At 39.0% G+C, this 24064-nt stretch overlaps 1 protein-coding gene across 1 annotated transcript in view; it reads left to right on the forward strand.

Moving 5' to 3' along the window:
- Positions 1–1593: 1593 nt before the first annotated feature.
- The window catches only part of LOC120788972 (ephrin type-A receptor 6-like), a 53402-nt gene continuing 30931 nt past the window's right edge, over positions 1594–24064 (forward strand). The window contains exons 1-6 of the mRNA XM_040125325.1: positions 1594–1720; positions 9991–10055; positions 20148–20276; positions 21099–21248; positions 21351–21512; positions 21632–21860. Coding sequence (XP_039981259.1) covers positions 1642–1720; positions 9991–10055; positions 20148–20276; positions 21099–21248; positions 21351–21512; positions 21632–21860 — 814 coding nt within the window. The 5' untranslated portion in view covers positions 1594–1641. The remainder of the gene's footprint in view (positions 1721–9990; positions 10056–20147; positions 20277–21098; positions 21249–21350; positions 21513–21631; positions 21861–24064) is intronic.

A 24064-nucleotide genomic window follows, 5' to 3' on the forward strand; every position in this document is an offset into this window, starting at 1 on the left:
AGAGGAGAGGTGGGTCCTGTTTTCTTCATGGGAAGGGGCCAGCTTTTATCTTTTTGGGTGTCCAGGTGAGGTGAATCCTCCATTCGATTTTTTTTAATTTTTTTATCTTAAACTGCACAAAGAAATACGACACTACCAGATCTTTTATATACTGTTTTTCAGATCTTTTATATGCTGTACTATAACTGAGGTGGAGTGTGGGACAGGTTTCTAAGCTTCCAAAAAACCCTTTGGAAAATACCAGACTGAAGGAGATAACGAAAATTAAGTTTTAAAAATTAACATTGTCCTTCTACTCAAAAACGTGGGAAATTATCCACCACCAGGGTTAAAGGCGAATTGCAACCCCCAAAACGAAACCAAGATGGCAATGCAAGAGGAAAGAGCAAGGCCCCAGGCAGTTGCCTCTTTTGCCCATGACACAGCATTGAAATAAAACAGCTATATAAAAATTAAAATATAAAAATCCTCAAAAAGTGAATAATGCTTATATATTGATGTTATATTGCACCGATGGTGAGTAACGTTCAAGTACAGTACATGAATGGGCTTCAGAGTATTACTAACAGTGCAGAAGTGACTCATAAGAACATATAAATGAATGTGTGTGTGTGTGTGTGTGTGTGTGTGTGTGTGTGTGTGTGTGTGTGTGTGTGTGTGTGTGTGTGTGTGTGTGTGTGTGTGTGCGCACGCGCGTGTGTACACATTCAACCCACAATGCCTTATATCAACTTACATTTGTCTGCTTGCCTTCCTCCCCTGCCACCATAAATAGGAACTGCCCCAGACACATTACTATTCCAACAACATATTCCAATGCAGGTGTAACCACATCATAGCACAGTGGTGATACAGTAGTCTAATAAAGGCTTCATATTCCCAGAAGCCCGCACATTCCTTCTGGTAGAGACGACTGACCCTGCGCGTTTTTACATGATGTCAAGTGGGAAATGAGGAGAAATGTCACAAGGACCAAGTTAGATTTGCACGTATGGAGTTGGCTCCTAAATCTCTGGCTGTGGTGTAAAAAAAAAAAAAAAAACGGCTCCTCTGTCTGCGCCAGAGCATCCAGAGAGAGAGAGTTGGAGAGAGAGGGAGAGAGGGAGAGAGAGGGAGAGAGGGAGAGAGGGAGAGAGATACACGCAGTGATACAGAGAGACACTGAGGGATTCACTGGCTGAAAGTGAGGCGGGAAGTCCGGGATTCTCCCTTTCCCTCGCCCGTTTTAGGATAAAAAAACGTCAAACGACAAAAAAGACCGACTTGAGCGCAAACACTCGTCGGGGAAGTTCGCTTTTGGACACTTTTGGGATAGTCCGCACCTGTCGACGTCGTGTATTTTTTGTTTACTGACAACTACTTCACTTGCTACACCTCAAGTCGTCGGGTTTTTTTTTTTTGTGCGTAATGGCTGATCGTTTATATCGTCTGTCTCCCCGTCTCCTCATGGAGGGATTCGGGATGCTGGGCTGAATGAATAATAAATAAGTAAATATATTTATATAAAAGAAAGACATAAACAACTCCTGTGGATCCGACAGTGGCGCTCCGAGTCTGGATACTTCACCTTTTCATTTTGGGGATCTATTAAGGAGTCTGAGCGGCGTTTGACTTAAGCGCGCACTTGCGTCTGACTCAACGATGTGCTCCCGTGGGAAATACTGTGTGTTTCTGTTCTTGCTTAAAAGTATCCTGTCGGACCCGGGAACCACAAACCAAGGTGAGTACAAAGGGCGTCACTGCATCAAACCGCGGACCTAGAACGAGGGTGGATGCACCGAATTACACCGTTTTGAAGTCTTTTCCAACAAATGGACTCGCTGCTCTCCCCATCACACACATGCACGCTGAAGCGCGAAACACAACTTCATGTTTGCCTCATTACTGTGTGCAATCATAAAAATCCGAACCCCTTTTTTATTTTCCAAGACTTTACGCAAAATAAGCATATTCAAAGAATACATTGCCTTCACCCATCTTACGTGGGTGCCATGAAGAGTAGTACAGTGTAATCTTTTCACAAATGATGCTAGGCTATTCTGTATATATAATATAAAAATTTGTTGGCTGAGAGATATCAGTCTTCGTTTCAGTAGATTGAGCTGTTATCCTCATCACTGATACTGTACAGCTTACAAAACACATCCCCGAAAGACTGGACATGCAGTGATAATAATGTATTGGTTAGTTTTTACACCAACTCTGTCTCAAAATAGATTCCCTGGGTTCTGAATTTTTAAAAAGAACACACATTCAAAGATGTAATTACAAAAGGCAGGTGAAATCGTCATTTTTGCTGTTTGAACCAAGAGAGGTCAGTCGCCTGGTTTTAGCAGGAGCTCCCGGTTGATCTGTCTGTCTGTACTCCTAATCACTGATACTGTATAGTGAAGAACATACATCCTTGGCAGTGGTGATCACGTTTCAGTTACTCTTTCAATGTACCCCGTCCCAAAATATCTCAGTTTAACTCTGAATTTATCAAAGAATACACATTTATACATTTACAGACTCAAAATTCAGGCTAGAAATGTCAATTTGTTGCCTGAATCCAGAGATGTCAAGTCTTTGTTGTGGTAGATTTGTCTGTAATCCCAGTCACTGATAATGTATAGTTTACAATACACATCTTTGAAAGGCTGAACGTGGCAATGTTTTAGTAACTTTTTCAACCTACACCAACTAAAAATATAATATCTTTGCTCTGAAATGTACGAAAATGCACATTTAAACATATTTACAGACTCAAAATGCATGAAAAATGACAATTCGTTGACTATTTTCAGTTCTAATACCTGTAGCAATGGCACTCACGTTATGGTAACTTTTTCAATCCTCTTCCTCTCAAAATGGATTAATATTAAATAATATACACTGAAACACACATTTAAAGCATCAAAATGCAAAAATTCACATTTAGATGCAGTGCGCTGCTACGCTCCAAAATCCGAGTGCAAAGAAACATGGCCACGGCTATAGGGACCACTGAGTGTTACAGTAAATGTCAGCCGCTGGGATATTCTGTCAGCCGTGGTGATGCTTTTGAGTTGCCTATTTCTGCCTCTCTGTCTTCTGTAAGTTCATACATTCATGGATGAAAATATAACAGAGTTTGGCCTATACAGTCCCAGGAGGATTCCTCACAGACACTTGTGTTATACTTGCTGTAAGAAATACGTGAATTTTATCATGCTGGGCCAGTGGTTGACACTTAATGCATCAGAATAATATCCCACTTTTCAAAATGCATTTCCTGTCACATGGGCCGTGTGCACAGTTGCATATATGTATGAGGACATAATAATGTTACCTCGTGTTATAAATCACATGGGTAAATGGCTGACATAATGTAATCTGTTCTTGACATCTTCTACTTTGCACATTTGAAGGAGGTCAGTTTAATTTTCCTTCCTGAATCTTTAATGTTTAGGATACACGTTTTCAAAAACGACCGGAGCCCTTTAACTAGCCAAATGTCAAAGTCTCCTTCACTTAATTTTTCTGTGTGTCTTGCATGTTTGTGTGTGCTCATCCCACAGGATGTCTGTCTGCCTGTGGTGGTGACAGGCTTCAAGGGGAGGGGATGCACACAGGGGAAACTTGAAAAGACGAAAACGAGAGGAGTTTAAAATATAGTGAGAACAAGCTAATATATGTTAGCCAGGTGAAATTTATCTGAATGAGATTTGTAAATGAATGTGAATGACACGAAGTGTATGTCCTCCCAGAGAATGTGAGAGAGATGAAATGTAGTCTGTATATAAAAGCTTAAATAATGTCAAAAATAATGGTAAATTCTCATCTAAAGTTACCTGGTTTATGTGATGTCTTAACAATTGTCTGTTCTCTAAACTCACGCCCCCTTTAGTTACAGTTGCACCCACCCAAAATTTTCCACTCACGCAGAAGTACAGTTGCAGTTTACAGTGATAACATTGGCAGATTTACCTTTTGAAATTTTCAGAAATGTTTGAAACAATGGGTCCTTTTCTAGCTGGCGACCCATCATTTCGCCGAACGAAGTGCCAACTGCCTCTGGTAGAGTATACTGGCTGACGCTATAGCTAATTCATGTCAGGTCTTAAATATGGACTTGATGGCTGCATACATGATAGCGTGCTAAAACCCAGGGTTAAAACTGCATGTCCCAGGTATTGCGCATCCGATGGAAAAGATTTGCTCCTCCTTTAACCAATCCAGGCTCTTACACAGGGCACATTAACTCACGTTTTACTTGTGCTATACACCCATAAATGGTTGAAAACCTATTTTTTCATTTCAAGACTACAGTATTATCCTGCCTGCATCCCTGCAAGCACTTTTATGGATATGGACAAAACCAAGTTACAATGACGCAAGTAACCACACTTGTAGTTTCATTTCATAGGAGCTGTACGTTTTTTTTTTACTGTGCTCACAAAGTAAACGTTGTTGAACTTGTTTTAAATCATGAAGGTTTCAATTCACCTCTGTAGTGGATGCCAATTTGTCTTAGACTCCGTGAAGTAATCCCCAGGAACATACTTCTTTTTTTTTCAGAAAGACAGATGAGAGAAATGCTGAATGACAGCTTCACTGAACAGAGGCTAGCAATTCCTCATATCTGAGAAGCTGTTAACTTGCAAATATTTAGTATTCTCTCTTAATGCATGGCTCGACAATGAATCAGTATCAAATTATCATCAAAATTCGTTAACACTGGTAAATTTCCCATAAACCAACTAATCACTTAATCATCTAAATACTTCAGCATTTCTTTGTTATCTAGTGTGTACTGTAAGGACACACTAGACCTTAGACCATTTCATCCCGACACAGCAGCAGCATTTATGGAGATACTGCACTGTCTTCCTCTTTTAATACGAGGATGCCGCATTGTCTGTGTCATGATCAGGTGAATTAGATGCTGCTGTCCACTTTTATTATCATTTCATATATAAAATAAAGATTCCTCCTCTCGAAATGGGTTTCTGGAACCACAGTCTGGAAACTGCAAAAAAAAAAAAAAAAAAAAAACGAGGGCCCTTGGAGAAATGGCTGTCTCTCTGGGGGATCTCAGCCAAGTGCTTGTCTACTTGAATATCCCCAGCCAAAAACTTATATAATTGAGGATTCTGACTTAATGTCTAGCGTTTCCATTCGGCTCAACCCCAGGTTTGAGTGAGGTGTCATCCAGAAATATACAGCGATTGTCTGCAAACTACTGCCCGGTAAAGACTGTGTTTTGTTGTCAATGTTGTTGACAATGAAAAAAACCTATGGGATATGTGTGACCAAACAGTAAGTAATATTGTGTAGGTTTTTTTTTTCTTGGAAAGTCTCACATGTGTTGCAACTGGAATAAATCCAGTCAATGCACACTTGGTTGCCTCAACAACAAGATTTGTTTTTTTTTTAAAAAACAGTGGTGGGAATCATAGGTTAAAGAAAATTATCACAATGCAATGGTAACACAATAAAGGTGAGTTCTGCAATACACAACATTATTACATCATTATATCTGATTAAATTCTTGCTGAGAGTTCATTGAGAAGATTGATACCACTCTCATGTCTGTACAGGAATTATGAAGCTAGAGCTGGAAGATGGTTATCTAAGCTTAGCATAGAGACTGGAAGAAGGGTGAAACAAACTAGCCTGGTTCTCTCCATTGTTCAAAAAACTGCCCACCAGCACCTCTAAAGTTCACAAATTAACACGTTATGTATCGTTTGTTTAATCTGGTCGGGCAAACAGTTATGTAAAAAGTGACAAGTTGGGGAGTTACACACTGGAACTATTTCTTGGTGAAAAGCGGGGTGCAGTAACTTTTTAGAGGCTTTTTGTCAGTGTGAGTTTGCCAAACAGCAAGAGGGGAGAAAGCTGGTAAGCGTGTTTCCCAAAATGTCTGACTACTCCCGTAAGATGGGAAAACATTTTCTACATAATAACTCAAAATATGCATAATATTTACCGCATTATGACGTTCTTTCATTTTTATAGTCAATTGAAGGTGCCCTGTGCAGTTTTCTTGTAAACAAACAAAAGTTATGTTTACATTCAGTGTTGCTCAGCAAAATGCATCATGTGTATGCAGAGGTTTGGTTCAAAGAGCCGATGACAATGATTACTAGGGCTGTAGTCAACCAAAGAAAATCTTGGTAGAATGAAATCCAAAGGCTGGAAACTTACTCTTCAACCGATCAATTGGTCGCAGGGGGAAAGAAATCTGCATGTTATCTCTAGATTAACTTAATCGGCTGCAGTGCACGGAGTACACTCCACCTGGTAGCCTTATTAGCCTAAATGAATTATAAATAAACATACAGAGCTAGTATTTGCAACAAAATAAATCATTTTAACCTAATTATTTTATACTGAAATGATAACAACAGACTCAGACTTGACCAGTGTGCACCTGCCCATATTCATTTGATTTACAAAAATAGAACTATGTCAACTAGTGATCCCAGCACAAGACCTACCGAGGAATTTACACTCAAAGCACTCAAGCATTAAACACAAAAGTGGACAGATTATCCTGATGCAGAAAACGTAGCCTACAGTTTTTAGATGATTTGCCATGTTGGTTGTTGAGCTGTGATATACAAACTGCTGTTTGCAAAGTTTATACTTGACTTTTTGGTCATCTGTTTTAACAAAATGCAGCCACACCGACGACTTCTTTGATGTAGTGTCAGTTAGTTTGGACTTCGAGTGAACGTCCAGTAAAGGTTAAATAAGTTAGACCTAGCAGTGTCCATTAGGTTGGGTGAGTTCAAAGTTGCGAGAACGCTTTTCCGAGGTAGTGAAAGGCCATTATTGTGGTGCTTTTCTCCTTATGAAATTGGACGAGAGCATATCAACCAACCAATTGACCTGTCGACCGGGAGACTACAGCCCTTACTGATTACATAGTTTATTATGTGAGCCTCAACGCTAAAAGCTACTGATTCAGTCAGTAATCCTAAAGATTTAGGACACTCAGTTCAGCTTGAGGATTCAGTTATAAAGATTCCTTCAGTCACACACACTGAACACCCTTACACTGCAATGTTGGTGTACAACAATATAAGTGTATCAATGAAATATCACAAAAGAAACTGTGGCAATTTACTGCCATATAGATTACTTGTGCACACCTTATTTTCTAAAATGTGACAATTGTCCTGTGGTCAGGAAAATTCAGAAAGGAAAGTTGCAGATTATTATGTCTCCATACACAGTATTATTTCCTGGCTCCAAAGATAGTTGCAGTAATATAATTATTTTATGACTACAACACTGTGTATGTATGTTTGAATGTTTGTGTGTGTATGTGTGTGTGTAAGAGACAAAGAGGCAAACAGTGAAGGGAGTTGGTGGAAAAAATCTGCTGCTGTAAAACATGGTATGGAACATTGCTCATGGTTATGAAAGATTGTTTTTCTAATTTTGTTAAAAATCAATATCTCTCTGTCTCTCCTGGTCTGTCTCGCAGTCTCTCTCCCTCCCTCTCTCGATGTCCTCCTTTTGAACAGAGCAAGGCCACCTTATTATAATGCAGCCCTTAATTACCAGCAGGGGATCAAGGCTAAATGAAGTCTCTGTAAATACTGAATCGGTTCATTTAGTCTCATCAAAGTGTATCTTCTCTGGTTATATAACTTGTTCTCAAAACAGTACTAACTCCATTAAATTAGTCCAGATTTGGCAAAGTCCGCTCTAGACTAAAGTGACAGGTCGTGTGAGGATGTTACTCTTTGGTCTATAATGTCAACCACTGAAGTGGGACACACTTTATTGATAGAGATTGTAATTAACTGGCTGTAGTGTGGAGACAAAGGAAATTGCACATTCATCATATCAAATTGGCTCAGGGGGCTTAGCAAGGGCCAGATAATGGCTCTCTTCATGCCTGAGCCGTGACCAGGGTGCAGACAGCTAGAGATTGTTACACTTGTGTGTGTACGCAATGCAGTCATGGAGAAACAAAGTTAACATGCTCACCCAAAAATACCATCAAACGTTTTTGTCTTTTTAAATGATCACTGTTTCAGTTTTACTATTACAGTCATAAATACTTGGCGTGACTTGGCCGAGAAGCACAGCAGACTAAACGTTTCCCCCTGACAACTAAAAATGTTTTCATATGTGATCGTACTTTCATGAATAAAAGTGTACCTCTGTGGTGAAGGGTGACTTTTGTCTTTTTCCTTCCCAGTCAGTAGAGAGAGGTTAAGTGTGTTGACATATGGCATAAATATGCACAAACAGAGGATGATGTCACACCCATATACAGTATGTGATTTAATTGATTCATGCTCCCGACCATAGAGCAATAATGTCAAATGGTTACAGGTTTGCAGAAATGAAATAAAATGTCATCCCTTTTTGGCTGGCCATGTTTATAGCTGTGCAACGAAGAGAACTCTGCGCAGCTATGGGTCAACATCAACTGAACACATCATAGAAGCTGCCAAACTGGTCAAAAGAAGGCAAAAAAAAGAGTCCCAGATGCTCTGTGAGTTAGTTTCCATTAATGCACACTACACTGAATAAAATGAGCAATGTCCCAAGTCTGACAGGTCAGCCATTGTTTGGCTGATATTGTGTGAATTAGATATAAAGCAGACAGATGTGCACACACACTTAACCCAGGACCCAAATAAGGTTGAAGTGAGCATGAGCGTCCCTCATCATGTTATCATGAGATCCATTTTTTTCCATCAGTCTTGGTCTGTTAGTCTATTTATCTGACCTGCACACTTACCTGTTCAGACTTTCAAACTGCCGGAAAGATGTGGGTCACTTTGGGTGGGTGCACATCAATAATTGTTTACTTTTTTACTTTCGGGGAATAAATTCCCCACTATGAGAGAGACCAAGATCATCATGTGAAACTCATATTCACTAATCCATACAACATTGTACATAACAATACTGTTGCAACTTGACAAAACCCGTTTACATATCTCACTGCTGCTATCCAACACTATAGCCAAATAAGAACAATACTGGATGATTCTGCAGAACCCCAGATTACTTCCAGTGAAAATGTTGTATTTTTTTTGGCTTTTTTTTTTTTAAGTTTTCACAGGGATTTATAAAATCCTTACTTTACAAGATATCTGTGCATGTCAACTACAGTGTCCTTACAGTAAAGGAAAAAGTGTGGCCTTGTAAATAAACAAGGTATGGTTAGAATCAGGCAAATAAAACACATGGTTAAATTTAGGGAAAGATTGTGGTTACAGTTAATAACACCGCAAATGTTAATTGCAGGTCTCCATCCCAACCTCCACACTGTTACGTATCACTTGCTACATATAGGGCACACTACTTCCTGTATTGGCACTGGTAATTGGAACTGGACACAAACTGGTGTGGAAGCATTCAACATGGGCGTAATTTTTAGGGATACTGGGCTTTGCTATCAAGTGACAGCATCAACTGTCTGAAGTGGGAACTTCTGTTAACGCCAAACAATGTGATATTGTTACTTAAATGGTTGTCACAATTCATGAAGGTTGGCATGATGACTGTATTTCTCTTAAATGAATTTTAATTGAGTCATTTTTTGTTTAGTTAAATATTTAGAGTTTCCATAGTCCTTCCATCTTTCCCCTTATTTCATCTTTGGCTTATATTTGATGTCATGTATCAGAAAACTCCTGACCTCTGAGAAGGAGAGTACTAATCTTCCAGACTTCACCTAGATGGAGGGCGGATCTGTGTTGTCCTGGACCTTCCTAAGAGCTGTTATTTCATAGGTGGTTGAATCTGATAAGGGCTTTACAGCTCTGTCAGCTCCTCATTGACAGCTTGATAACTATTGTCTGCTCTCTTCCTATTTTGCCACCTCCATTTCTCTTCTTTTTAAATTCACTGTCCAACCTCTGTTGTACTCTCTCTCTGCCCCTTTCTGTTCTCTCCTCTCACTCTTTGTGCTTATACTGTCGCTCTTTCACTTTTCAAACTTTTTCTCTCCATTTTACATTACTTTCTTTTTCACCACCCTGCTCTTTCTAGTGGTTCTGTTGGACACTACGACAGTGCTAGGAGAACTGGACTGGAAGACCTATCCTGTAAATGGGGTGAGTGACACTGTTTTGTTTTGTTTTTTTTAAATGTAAGAATATTCACTGTTAAACTTTTTCTTTTTTTTCTTTTTTTTTTAAACAAACTTGCCTACATCGAGTATAACCAGTCAAACAAGTGAGCAAATTGAATAAAATACACCAAAAATAAAATACAACATTTTGATGTAGCAATTTTATTGTTTTAGTACAGCATAGCTTAGACCTAAAAATCCAAACTGTCCTAAACCTGACTTACCAGCCCCCTCTTTTGAAAATGAACCCTTGGGCCAGATTAGTCAAGGCTTGTCTTTCACTGAAGTCATATACAGACAGGAGACAGGACCTTGGGTCTCATTGAAAATCTTACAGAGTGAAGGCGACATATTTCATATGCCGACCTTCCTGACAGTAGTCAGACCAATGTGTGACCTACTGAGCACTGATTTGGTTATTTGCGGGGTCAAAAAATGTCTGGGTAAAAACTGGGCTAAATTTGGTTGAAAAGTGAATGTTTTTTTAAATGTCTAAATTACATATAGTTCTTTCAACAGAATTTCAATGCTATACTTAAGCATGTAGTACCCGCTTCGCACTGAAATACACTTCAATCAGCAAAGACAGGTGGAATGGATTATTATGTGAATGTAGAATATGTATAGCACATAAGCGTATGGATCCTCGAGGAGCGACAATAATTTCACCCCTAGGGACAGGTAGACTCAGAGCCTACAGGTGGATGTTGAGGTGGAGGTGGGGCTCTGGAAATCCTGTGTGAACGGTGGCAGCGGTAGCAGCAAGTGACAGCATAACTTTCAGGTGAGTGGTGTGAGAGATGTCATGCAGCAAAAGAGTGGGAGAGCACAAAACTTTTCAACCAAATTTATGCCCCTTTAACCTAGACAAGACGTAATCACCAAACTGATGCTCACAATTGTCAAAATCAGTGGCACGCGGTGACTTTTACAGAGAGGCAAGCAGATCCAAAGAACCAGTTTTTTCCTACCTCAATATGATGTGTCAAACCTCTCAAGATTTCTGCAGATCTTGCACACAGAATATTACACCTTGATTAACAGAAAGGAGAAGATATTAATAGGATAACTAAAAAGCAAAAGAGAATTAAAAGGCTTGGGTATCATGTTACATGGTTCGCTGTAAATATGTAAATTGAATAAATATGTCTGTGAAAGCATTCCTTGCAAAAGGAGTTACTAAAAGCTGCTTCACAATACACCCTAACTCCTCGTCATCACACATGTTGACCTAGGTGATTAATCAGACAACTTATACTGATTTGAGATGTTAAATCACAGTTTAATTTGCTCATTTACTTGTAAAGTTTCCCCAAGCATCCGTGCATGTGTATAATAATGCGTGATATAACATCATAACACTTGCCTGTAGCTAGTCGCCATGCACAAACATCCAAAAAATGCTGCTCACCTCTCTCCTTGACAAGCCCCAGCCATAGTCAGCGGGACATGCCGAGATACGCCCACGAAAATCACAGTAATGGTAGATGCAACGGCTGGTCATCAACCTAGCTTACAGAGACAATAGCCTACCGCGGCCACAGGAGGACAGTAAATTACAAAATAAACACAAACAGGCAATATCAGATCCTTTTTTTGGGCAGAAAGCTGTTCTGAGATGTAAGGAGATATATCGCTTCCACTTCAGTATAGTTCTAATCGAAGTCTATATTTTAGCTTTAATTGGTCAAGCAATGCTTGCTTTTGTACTTTGGAATAAAAGCCCGAAGTACAAAGATCCTTGATTCAACTGTCTGTCACTTTCTCTGCTTGTGTTTTTTACAGAACACATGCGACAATGTTTATATGCAATGAATACAGATTTGATTAACTCTTTAAAATATCTAGAGATTAAACTTATTTAATTGTAGCATATAGTTCTTACAAAGCTAGGCCTGAAGGGGAAATGTTGTCGATTTCGTTCTTTCAAATATTTCAGCTGGGACTGAGCAACCATCAGCAACAACAATAATTTTTCCACGATGTTGTGTCTAATTTCAGACACAAAGTGGTAGCTAGACGGTGCTTTCAGGCTATTAATAAAATTGTAATAAATCCTTTGAAGCACAACCAATAAATAGAAACAAAGCACTGAGATATTTTCAAAGACAAATACCAATATTGAAACAGCTTCTCATCCCTTGCACATAGCCTAAAAAGGTTTTTGTTATGGGGAGCAACAGTGACATTAATTGGTTGAATAAAAGCACACGACCACCACCCAGATTCACGTCAAATCAATAATTCATCACGACTACAGAGATAATGATATTTTCATAACATCTCTCTCTCTCTCTTCCCTTTAGTCTGACAATGACAAAGTGTCATGTTTTAATCAAAACCTCACACCTCTAAACCAGTTTGAGTGCCTCCACCATTGTTGTTAATACAACAGTATCTGTCTGTGCAGTGTAGGTAGGTGTGCATGTGTGTTTGTGCTTGAGCTTTTGTAACTGCCCAATGTCTTTTTCAACACCTTAAACGGTAACGCCATCATTTTTTTCCCCTGCTGTACATAATCACACAGATTCTTGGTGGCATGTTATGTAAACAAAGTTGAACTTTTCAACCAGACACATTGTGTGGGAAAAAAATGTTTTCTTTGCAAAACTAGCTTGTAAGCGTTTCTTTGGAGTCTAAGGGTCCCTTAAGCTGAATTCTGACGCCTCTACACAACTGTAATGAAAAATCCAAGCCGGAGGTAAATTTCTAAATTTCGTTTGTTGACCCCCCAAAAAAAAAAAAAAAAAAGGTAGCAGCTGCTGTGCTAAGAGTAAAAGATGGAACACTGGCTAACCCACTAATTTCCACAGAGAAAATAATGACTGTCGTCAGGGTAGCTAATACCAAAACACTTTTGAACCGAACTGAAACTATCATCACCTGGTTCCCTGAGAAATGTCGCTGTCTGTCACAAAAAGTGCTAGCTGTGACAGTGATGGTTAATCTGTCAAATGTGTTTCTGTCCAGTCTGCCTTATGGAATGATACAGGTTTATTTGATTACACTGATTGGATTTAACTCAAGATCAATTGAGATTTATACACAGTTATATAGGGATGGGGTTGCAGGGTTTTGTTAAGCCAAACTGAGAAAGCAAATTATTTCAAATACCTATACATTAATCAAAATAAAATTCACAAGCAGACAGAATTTGCTCTAACCGCACAGTATTATTTTTATTACAAGGGTTCTCTTTTTGAAAAGAAAGAAAGACTTATCTTTAGATACATCTACTACATGTTCCAGTAGTATTATTAATGTAGTTTTACCAGAAGTGTAGTTATAGTTCTGGTGCTATAGTTGCACAGGAAGACAGTGGGTGGTTAAAGGTTAATGAACTGAAAAGAAAAGATGTTCAAGGGATTTTCTTTAGCACCTTATAAAGACTGCCATTAATTATATGACTATAAAGGATTAATGTGGCCCTTTTGACGACGAAGCAGGTATTATTGTCAAGTTTGGGGGTTCCCATCTTTACAGACTCGGTGCACTGCTTTTGTGATTAGAGTTTAGACTCCGATAGCCCACAATTCACAACCATGAAAAAATGTTAAAAAATGCTCAGATGTATTTTGGCCTTTATTCACCACCGCTATCTCACATATTCTGTGCTTTTGAGAGATTGAACAAGTAATTGTCCAGTGTCTGTATGGAAGTAGGATTTATTAAAATGATCACATACTGTAGTTCATAAGTTGTGGACAAATCTAAAAGCTCTACTGAAGGGTGTAATTGTTGTTTGGCAATAAAGTACTAGATCAGCATTATATTATCACTATGAAAAGCTCCCCTTTTCATGCTTTCTCCCTTCTCACAGTTCTTCCCTTGCAATCACTGGCAGTGTAGTTAGCTAAAGAACATACATAAGCAATGAGTAAACGAGGAAAGGCAACTAGCTGGGAAGATCAGTTATTGTGTGAGGCAAAAGTAGTATGTGCTACAGCCGACTTGTGTTGAACTCAGAAATGAATATTTTATTCTGGTCATCTTTCTCGCCTTGTTCTACTTCCCACGGAGGATATTAAAGTTTTCAGAGAAATAAATCAGCAAGAAATATTTACTGATGGTACTTAATTAAATACTTGAACACTTGATTGAACTGAGGCATACATTAAGTATCACTATTATTACTAATGAGGGCAATGATTGGATGAAGTCGTGTCACCTCACCACTAGTGAAATGAGAGGCTTCTATTAGTAAGCCTGGTCTCTATGCAGCCATGACTGATTTGAAAGACAATGTCTTTATCTGTGAGGGCAAAAGTTCCATCTAAGCCCTCTTTTCAGCGACCAACAACTTTCATAACAACTTTCCGCTGACTAAATTCAGTGGCTGTCAAAGATCCCTGTCAGGAGCTGAGTGCAGACCTTCCTTAAGCTGCCGGGAGCCATGGTGAAAAAAAAAAAAAAAAAAAAAAAAAAAAAACACACCATAACAAGTAGATGCAGAAACTCACCACAAGTTTTCAATATCTGAACATCCCTGCACAATGATAGAGCTTTGCAACTGCTTCTAACTGTCATGGAGAGGGCTTAAGTGTGTCTATATTAAGTCAGTGAGGGGTGGTTACAAGCTGGCATCATTAGTTTAAAAAACAAATTCAAAGCAGGAGGCAGAATACTACCTTACCTGAGAGATGGGAGTATTCTCTGATGCCCCGTCTAGACGGGATGTGGAATAAACATATTGGGATTTCCATGCGCAAGTTGTAGCTGCTCTGTCAAGCACTGTTCCTGAGTACTGGGACAAAAACAGGGAGCAAAGGGAGGAGAAAGCTGTGAAAACAGACGGCAATGTGTTCCAGTAGTCAAGCTACAGCAAGTCCAACATTGTGCATTATAATTTTTTTACAACTGGTTTCATAATTTGCATTTAAGCAATCATTGGCACAAATTAATCAGCTACGAAGAAGTAACAGAAACACTGATTAATTATTCACTACTAGATCTTCCCCTTCCAGTGGTATCTTTAAAACTCATCTAAAGACTTTCTTTTCTTTATCAGTTAGTTTTTTGTTTTTTTTTACTTGTTCTCTATTCAATGCTGTTGCTTTTATGATTTTTCCAGATATTCTATCCATTTATTAATTTATTAATATCCTATTAATTGTGTCTGTTTTTTAATTTGATTGTAATCATCAATAAAATAATCTCATCTCTGTAAAGCACTTTGGTCCCAATTTTTTGTTTTTAAATGTGCTCCAATAAATAAATTTACTTGACATGACGAATTAAAGTGACAATGCAGATACAAGCGCAGTTTTCAAAAGGCAAATGATAATCAAAATGAAGTAAGATCATAATTCTACACAGAGAATTTATACTGTGACTGATTAATATTTTTATATGGCAGTAAAGCTTGAGGAGCTGTAGGTTGATCAGTACATTCAATATGTAGTATGCTCTATTGTGGTGACATGACAAAAGGGTTAAAAAGGGTTTTCAGCTTTTATTTTTGTTAAATTTGCACAGCTTGTGACACAGCAGCTAACGCACACACATCCCAAATAACAGTGTGTTGTGCAGCCCTGCGTATCAACCTAGCTGAGTCGTTCATACAACTTCCTGTCACAAGGCATGTTCAAAACCCAAAGAGAAGACTGTTCACTCTAGTACAAATATAATAACAACACAAGTGGTACTGCATATTTGCTTGCATGCAGTCCAGATTATGTAAGTATGTAAGTATTTTTAACTCTTAAGGTTGCTATATACCAGAACTATCAGTGCAGCTATATCTGCCAAAAGTGCCAATCCACTCAGCATCACTCCAATACACTAATATGGCTGTCATAAGCAATTCATGTAAACTGAGCAGCTGCTATGTGCCTGTCAACTTCAAGTCTGAAGAGGGACTGGGACTCTCAGAGTAAATAGTCATCTACTAAGCAATAATGATAAAGTCTTCCATGACTCTCCAACTCTCTCCTTCAAATCACCACCTAAGTCATTAATTGCTGTGTTGCAAACATTGTTAAAATCTCTTTTGACCTGGAGAAACTGCACCGAACAGGCAAAAGTTAGTTTGTGTTTATAGAAATGTTTTAATTGCTTTTTGGATTAAGTGAAGAAATTCTGAACAAACTCGAGGGTCAAGATGCCAAACTAAGAAATTAGGCCCAAAATTGTTTTTGCATCATCTGCAGTTTTCCAAATCTTCAGTATTTCATCACAGGGTCAGTCTCAAAACTAAGTCAAGAATGCGCCTTTTTTTACAGGCCAGTTCCAAAAAACCTGGTGTTGCACTCTCGTGTTGCATTATTTTGTGAGTTTAATACATTAATTAGTTTTACACCTTGTGCTAAAAACCTGTTTTTTGTCTGCTGCAGTCTGCTACGCTTGGGGCTAATAGGCAGAGCGATTAGTAGTTGCATATCTGATTGCCTCAGAGAACGTGGGCTGCAGCTCATCTTTCAAACTCGGGGTTTGCATTTGTTTTCTCTGCTGTGAACCATGCCACATCCCAAGGGTGCATTTTAGAACACTGAGGCACGCAGAGTGACAAATCACCATTTTCTCATTTGTATGCATAATGGGGCACCAATTACTTAATGCTGATCTTATTCAAACCAGAAAGTCTGCTTTCTTTAAAGATACTAAGTTTCTGTTTCAAGGTCTGTAAGGAGGGCACTGAAGCGACAGAATATAGAGTGTATATTTTGGATGAATTCCTCTCACATCAAGTGTGCGAGTCTCACAATTTCCTTTTATGATTTTTACAGCATTTTTACTTTTACACAGGAGCAGAAAATTTCAGAAATGACTGAATGGCATGTGGCGAAGCACTGCAGAGGCCTTGCAGTAGTATATGATAGTTGGGTTCCCACTTTAGTGAACACTGAGTGACACTAACATTTGCATTTTAGATTTTAGCTGTGCTAGTGGCATGTATATTATATCCAAGGTCCCTTGAGTAAATGACTGGTAACCCTCTGACTAACATACAGTATGTGTACCTAATTATGCTTACATTACATTAATAGTAGTTATGGATACAGTAATTAATTATGCATATACTGTAGTTACCAAGGGGAATTTGGTTTTAGTTTTAGGCCATTGCAGACTAAACACAAAACTTAATCCTATACCAAGATGTTTCCTCGACTTTTAGATTCTGCCCATTTAACTTGAATATTTCCCCTACCAATGATAGCAATGATATATGAATGATTACATACTACCTCATAGTCCACTGAACATCATAAAAGCATGGGCACAGCATTATTGGGTGGCTGGAGTTCCAAATGAAAGACAGCGTGATTATGATTGATTAATCATTTAGCCCTTGGGTGTCACATAGAGCTAATTTAGATAGCTTAATTAATATAAGATTAATTGCTTTTGCACACTCCAGTCAAGGTTAAAGTGTTATTTAATAATTTACATTTGAGAACACTCTACCTCAGTTGTTTTAATTTCCTCTATGGCTCAGCTCATTCTGTCTGTCATCGACCTTTATTAGGTCTCTGTGCAATGCATTCAAGAAATTCTTCATTAAGGACTATGCAGCCACACTATGCAGAGTGTGTGTGTGTGTGTGTGTGTGTGTGTGTATCTTAAAATATAGAAGTATGGATGTCACATTCAACACAGCAGCTTTGGATAATTTTCTCCTATTGAGCACCCCATTTTGCAGATATCACAGTTACAGCATTACACAATGTAGATACCAACATGGTGGAAAATGAAATCAATAAGTCGTCACAGAGTGAATTCCATTTAGCTACTTAGCTTTCTCACGTCCTCCATGCTTCAGTCTGTGACCTGGAAATGATAGTCTGCAATCAATTGAAGAAGCATCGGTCTTTTGCATCTGGGAGAAGACTGTGCGAGAGGAGGCCTCCAGGGGAAAGTTACACAGGTGTATCCTATTTGAAAGTCTTTTACTGGATCGTGACACCCCTTCAGTGGAAATCGGCATAGTAGCTTTGTCCAAATTCAGGGGATGGATCCTGGAAAGAAAGCTTTGTCCTTGTTTCCAGCTTAGGTATATTGTTAATTGTAGCGTGTTGCAATGTTGAGTCCAACCTCTCTCTGCAACTTAGCGTTAAATTTTGTCATGGAAGCTCTGAACTTGCTGATGAGGAAACATAAATGCACCGTTAGGTTTGGTCTCTGTGAGGCTACACGGTCTCCTTTTTGGAGGAGTAACAGGAGCAAGGACCCACCTCTGTGGGCTGCACGGTTTGGAGGATTCAGCCTCAGAACAGGGACATGGCTTTAAACTGGTCACTGCAGCTGACCTGATTAGAGAGAAGGCCGGTGTTGGTCATGCATTACTTCTACATTAATATTAGTGCAATGCACAACCAAAACAAGCCCTCAGTGTTACAATGGTCGGTTCGAACTTAGCTTTAATTATACCACAAGTTGAACAGAAAGTAGTGACATAAAAATTAATTCTCCATTTGTTTTCAGTGAAACATGGAAATGATGGCATGTTAGCTAAATAGAAAAAAAACCCACACATTCTCTTAAGCTGCCAGCAGGGGGGCTGTGTCCGACCATTTCTATAACTTTATGAAACCGACAATCGACATTCACACCCACTGCACGCTGTGATTGGCCAGCTGTACAGAGGTTAGAAAGCAGACAGGACTTGAACTTCTCTCTCAAACTCTCTTTTTTCATTCTTGACACAAGATGTGTCAATTTTCTTGTGTGCAACTGAGTGCAAGGCTATAAATACCCTTTTGGAGCGACTACCTGAAAATGTGCACTAGTATCTCCATATATAAATACTATCATGATTTCCCCCCTCCCTATTACAGTTTGTTTTTTATTCTGCTTTCCAGTGTGGCCGTTTTGAACAACTAGAAACACATTTGATTCCTGACATGGACAACACATCAGACACACTACTACTGTTCAAGCATAACCCAACCCTTACTTTGCTAACATGTAGGACATGAAATAACAGAGTTAATATAACTATTGTTCATGTTTCTGGGAAATCCCTGAACTTTGAAGTGTCCCTTGGTTTTCTTTTTCACAGGCTAATAGAATCTCAACCTCCACAGTTTTGTCTCCATTTTAAATTTAATCTAGTTTGTTTTTTCATTGACTAAAGAATAAATGATTTTTTTAAATCAAAATTATCTGAAGAATAATTTACTGTCATTCATAAATAACATTTTACATGCTGAAATTTTTTTTTACCATGGCCTTTACAGGAGAAAATCAAGCATAACTGCTATCATGTCACCCATGTATCTTATGCTCTTGAGATATAATTAAATGTCCAGCTGTGTAACTACTGCAATCTCAGCTGCCCATTTAATGCCACAGGAGCTGTGAGAAAGAAGTTCTGTTAATAAACGTTAGGGCTTTTGAAGCTCTGATCATCACATTGCAATAGCGGAGCAGACAAATGAGAGAGTCTGGCTGATGCAACAGCTTGAAAACTAACTTGGTATCTCTAAAACGTCATGTTTCTATAGAAATTAAGTTTCACTACAACAGAAGGTGCACAGGTTGAGCATTATATGGAACAGCACTATAAACAGATCACTCCTGGGTGCATGCATTGTGATTTCTAATCATACTGTCCATATTAGTATATTTGCTATTAATTTGCAGTCTAGTACATACTAATACAATAAATACCCATAAATTAATGTTTGTATACACAATAGCATATAAGCCAATCGCTGTCACTCACACCAATCCACAATTTACTGTTGATTTAAAGGGTCAGCTCACCCAAATGACAATGGTATCTAGTAATGCTGGCAGGACAGTCCTCATACATGCCTAACAACAACGGATTTACCAAACTGTGTCGATGTTTGACATAAAAATGTTACATAGAAAAGATGCCAAAACCTTTCTATGCGAAAATTAACTGTAGGTTAAAACTGCTATTGTTCTGCTAACAGATAAAAGTTTGAATTAAATTGGGTTTTTTATAATCCTCTTGTGTGTCTTTGTTTTTGATGCCATGTTGTGACCAGTCGAGCCAAAGACAATTTTTCACATTGCAGATAATAAAGTTACTAACTAAATACTCTGCTTGCTATGTGACAATTGTTATTTACACATGTACGCATATTTGCTTGCTATATTTTTACAGTGGGATGCTATCACAGAGATGGATGAGCAGAACAGACCTATTCACACCTTCCAGGTGTGCCACGTAATGGAGCCAAACCAGAACAACTGGTTACGGTCTGGATGGATCCAGCGGCAGGCTGCACAGAGGGTCTGGACCACAACACAACACAACACTTTCTCAGACACATACTGTACTAATTCAGAAATCTTTGCCTGTAATTTGTATCAAATTAATTAGTCTTGAAGCAGGGCCTGGTTGTGTCATTGTCTAAAGGTTGGGAAAGTGTGGAACTGCCTGGAGGGAATGCAAACTTCTATGTAACATACTGGGAGAAAAAAAAAAAGGCAGGCAGATGTACTGTGAAATAACAAAAAACAGGACTTCACTCTAAAGAGGGGCTGATTTCCATTAAAGTCAAAACAGAACAGCCCATGATAAATCAAAAATGTTGCAGGACTGTTTTTTTACGCATTGGTTGAAGCGGTGCTCATTATGAGCTGTATCGCAAACTGCTGAAAAGCCTCGTGAGTCAGGCTTGGCTGACGCCACCAGAGCCATCACGTTTTCAAATAACCTGCCTGTGTAGTTTAAAATAGCAAAAACCTTTATATTTATCAAACTGTTTTTGATGGATGGTCTTTTATCCTTTTTACTATTGATTTTTTGTACTCTAAAATTTTCTTTTTTGCCTATTTTAATGAATTTCTATTAATTGTTACGCTGCTTGCACTCAACTGATTTTTGTATATGTCGGGATACAGCCTGCCATTTTTATTGTTCTAACATCGCATACACACGTGTTAGAAATACTGTATTAAGCCAATAGGATTTATTCTAAAGACAGAAACCAGTGTTTTTATGGTCAGGTAATATGTATAGCCGACTGCAAAATGTTTAATGACACTGTATTTATGATGTCAAAAGAGCTTGTGATCATGTGTTTATTTATTTATCGATACTTTAACTCAGGTATATGTGGAGCTGCGTTTCACACTGAGAGACTGCAACTCTATTCCTTGGGTGTCTGGAACCTGTAAGGAAACCTTCAACCTCTTTTATCTGCAGACAGATGAACCGCTCCCTGCGGGGACACGATTTCGGCCTATTGACTATGCCAAGGTTGGTTATCAGATCTGTATCGTGGGAAAGAGTTCTCTGTTGCGATACTGGTATCATTCAGAAGCAATGAACTGTGTTAAAGTGTTTGTTGTTGGCTTTAAGGTGGACACCATAGCGGCAGATGAGAGTTTTACACAGACGGATCTTGGAGATCGTGTGCTTCGCCTCAATACAGAGGTCAGGGAGGTGGGGCCCGTGACACAGAGGGGCTTCTACTTGGCCTTCCAGGATGTGGGTGCTTGTATTGCTCTTGTGTCTGTCAAGGTCAGTGAACAAGGTGGTGTGACTTATGTTTGCATGAACTACAGCCATGAACTTCTCAGTTTTATTCCTTCCACAAGACCAGCAGCACTTGGACTTTCTGTTTTTCTCTTTCACATAAGGTCTTCTACAAACGCTGCCCATCGACTTTGAGGAACCTGGCAGCATTTCCTGACACTGTGCCGCATATGGACTCATCCTCTCTGGTGGAAGTGAGGGGTGCATGTGTGGAGAATGCGGAAGAGAGGGACACACCCAAATTGTACTGTGGTGCTGATGGAGACTGGCTGGTACCATTGGGCCGCTGTGTCTGTAGTATTGGCCACGAGGAGATGGATGGCTACTGCCAGGGTGAGAAATTGTTTTGGATGTTTGTGTGCGCAATGTGTTTGTTTGTACCAATTTTAGAGCAGTACACTTCACCAACAGTTTACTAAAGCTGCATATAAAGAGAAGGAAAGGAGAGACAAAGAGAGAGGAATAGGGAGAAGAGAAGAGAAAAGAAGAGAAGAGAAGGCGTTGCATCACACTGACATATCTCTAGGGCCTCCCCAGTCGTCCGCAGGAGTTTGAGTTTACAGAACTGTTATTCCCTCCTCCCATTCTAAGACCCTGCATCCTTGTCTGATCCTTTCAATCCACAGCTCTCTTCATCTCTTTCCAGCTCCACCTCCCTGCGTCATCTTCTCTCCTCTCTAGTCCACTTTGTTTGCTCTTCACTCACTCCCCCTTCGTTCTCCTCCTGGCCCGTTTTCTTCTCTTCATTCCTCCCTTTTAATTCTCACTCTCACTGTGTCTTATTTCCATCCTTTTCTGCTGTGAGATCGTCCACAGTGTGAATATGAAGAGATTAGTGTGTGTCAACCAGAGATATCAGACATTTCAAAATCATTATTTTGCTCTCATGAGTGTCTCTCTTCATCAGTCGTGTGGTTCAAATGAGAAAGTAATTTCTTGTAATATCAAGCTGTTTTTGGATTTGTGCTGTTTATGTCTGATGTTGCCATGATATCTTTCCGTGGTAGATAACTGCGAATGTTCAACCACTTAACATTTACATAAAAGCTCTCAAATCTAAAAACTCTGATAAATGCCAGAACGATTTTGTAAAAGCTTTTTTGCAATGCCTCTCCTCTAATTTGTCATTTCAGCATTGCCTAAATGTGGCCCATTGTCAGCAGAACAGATTAAGAAAAAGTTAAAGCCATTGTTGAGGTGTTCCAGATAGTCTTTGGCCCGGTTTCTCACTTAGACTGTGCAAACAGACTGGGGGCTGGCTGGCTAATTGTCTTCATTTGTTAGTTTCACAGCTAATTTATCTCAGACCTACTCGTTTCTTAAACTCCCACATCCCTCTTTTTCATTTACGAGGCTCAGACTTACATTTGTAATGGAGGTAGGAGCTAAATTGAGCCATATAGCATGATAACAATTAAGGTGCACTCCGTGTTACTTACTAGATATTGCAGACTTACTGAAGTCTCAGCTGGTTGGGGTGAGATTCATGTAGTGTACTCAGGTTATTACAGAGAGAACTCCGACAGTAATTAGTACAGGTGATATGTAGGACAGGCTATAACATCTCCTTTTTTGCTCCTCTGGTGTAATTTTGCGTTTTATCTTCTTTGCTTTTATCTGCTTTTTATTTACCTTTTCTCTCTCTTGTTCTCAATCATCTCAAAGATGTAGTTAAACAACAGAGATCTCAGGAGAGATTACTGATGAGATGACAGCTTAGGAGCAGCACTCTCATGGTGTCCCTTGTATATGTCCTATATCTACAGTGAACTCCCTATCCATTTCCTTTTGCTGACAGTAGTTGCTTCTCTCCATTGTACGCTAGCTGCAACAGTGTCAAGGGGAACTAGACAGCCGCTACAGTGAATGGGTCAGTAACTCGTGCAGAAGTCTTTTTTCTCTTTTCATGCTATTTCTGGACCTACATTGTATGGTACTATATTTTGTGAAGCACCTTGTGTCTGGTTTTACAGAGTTGTTATTAATTATTATTATTATCATTATTATTATCATTATTTATTCAGCTGGATTATTTGAACTAATACGCATATGTTGACAGACACCTGAAGTTGACACTGGGGGTGTAAGGTAATTTCATAATGCGCTATTGATATATTTTGTGATTTTGCGAATTTCCTTGAAATTTGCTGATGTAATCTAGCAAATTAAAAAAAACTGACAAATCAAGGTAGAGATATTAAAAGAACAGCTACCTGGGTATAAACAGAACGGCAAAATCTCTGACGAGTGACAAATTGATATCGTCTCACATCCTATCGCCCAGCGCCAGTTGGCAGACCTCTAACACAAACAGTATTGTAATTTCTGGAAATAAAGCATAAAAATTGTACAAGAATAACTGTTATCGCTTATAAATAATAAAATGTCTCTATCAATCACCAATTACAAAATAGCTACCCTGCTATTGTTACAGGCACGTTAGCTCGTGTATGTGCGTATGTAATGCTGAACTAAGTAGAAATCAGTGAAACACTGGTAACTTAATGGTTGCAACAGCACATTGGAAATACATTGCT

The sequence above is a fragment of the Xiphias gladius genome, chromosome 1 (assembly GCF_016859285.1).
Source record: "Xiphias gladius isolate SHS-SW01 ecotype Sanya breed wild chromosome 1, ASM1685928v1, whole genome shotgun sequence".
NCBI classification, from domain to species: Eukaryota; Metazoa; Chordata; class Actinopteri; order Istiophoriformes; family Xiphiidae; genus Xiphias; species Xiphias gladius.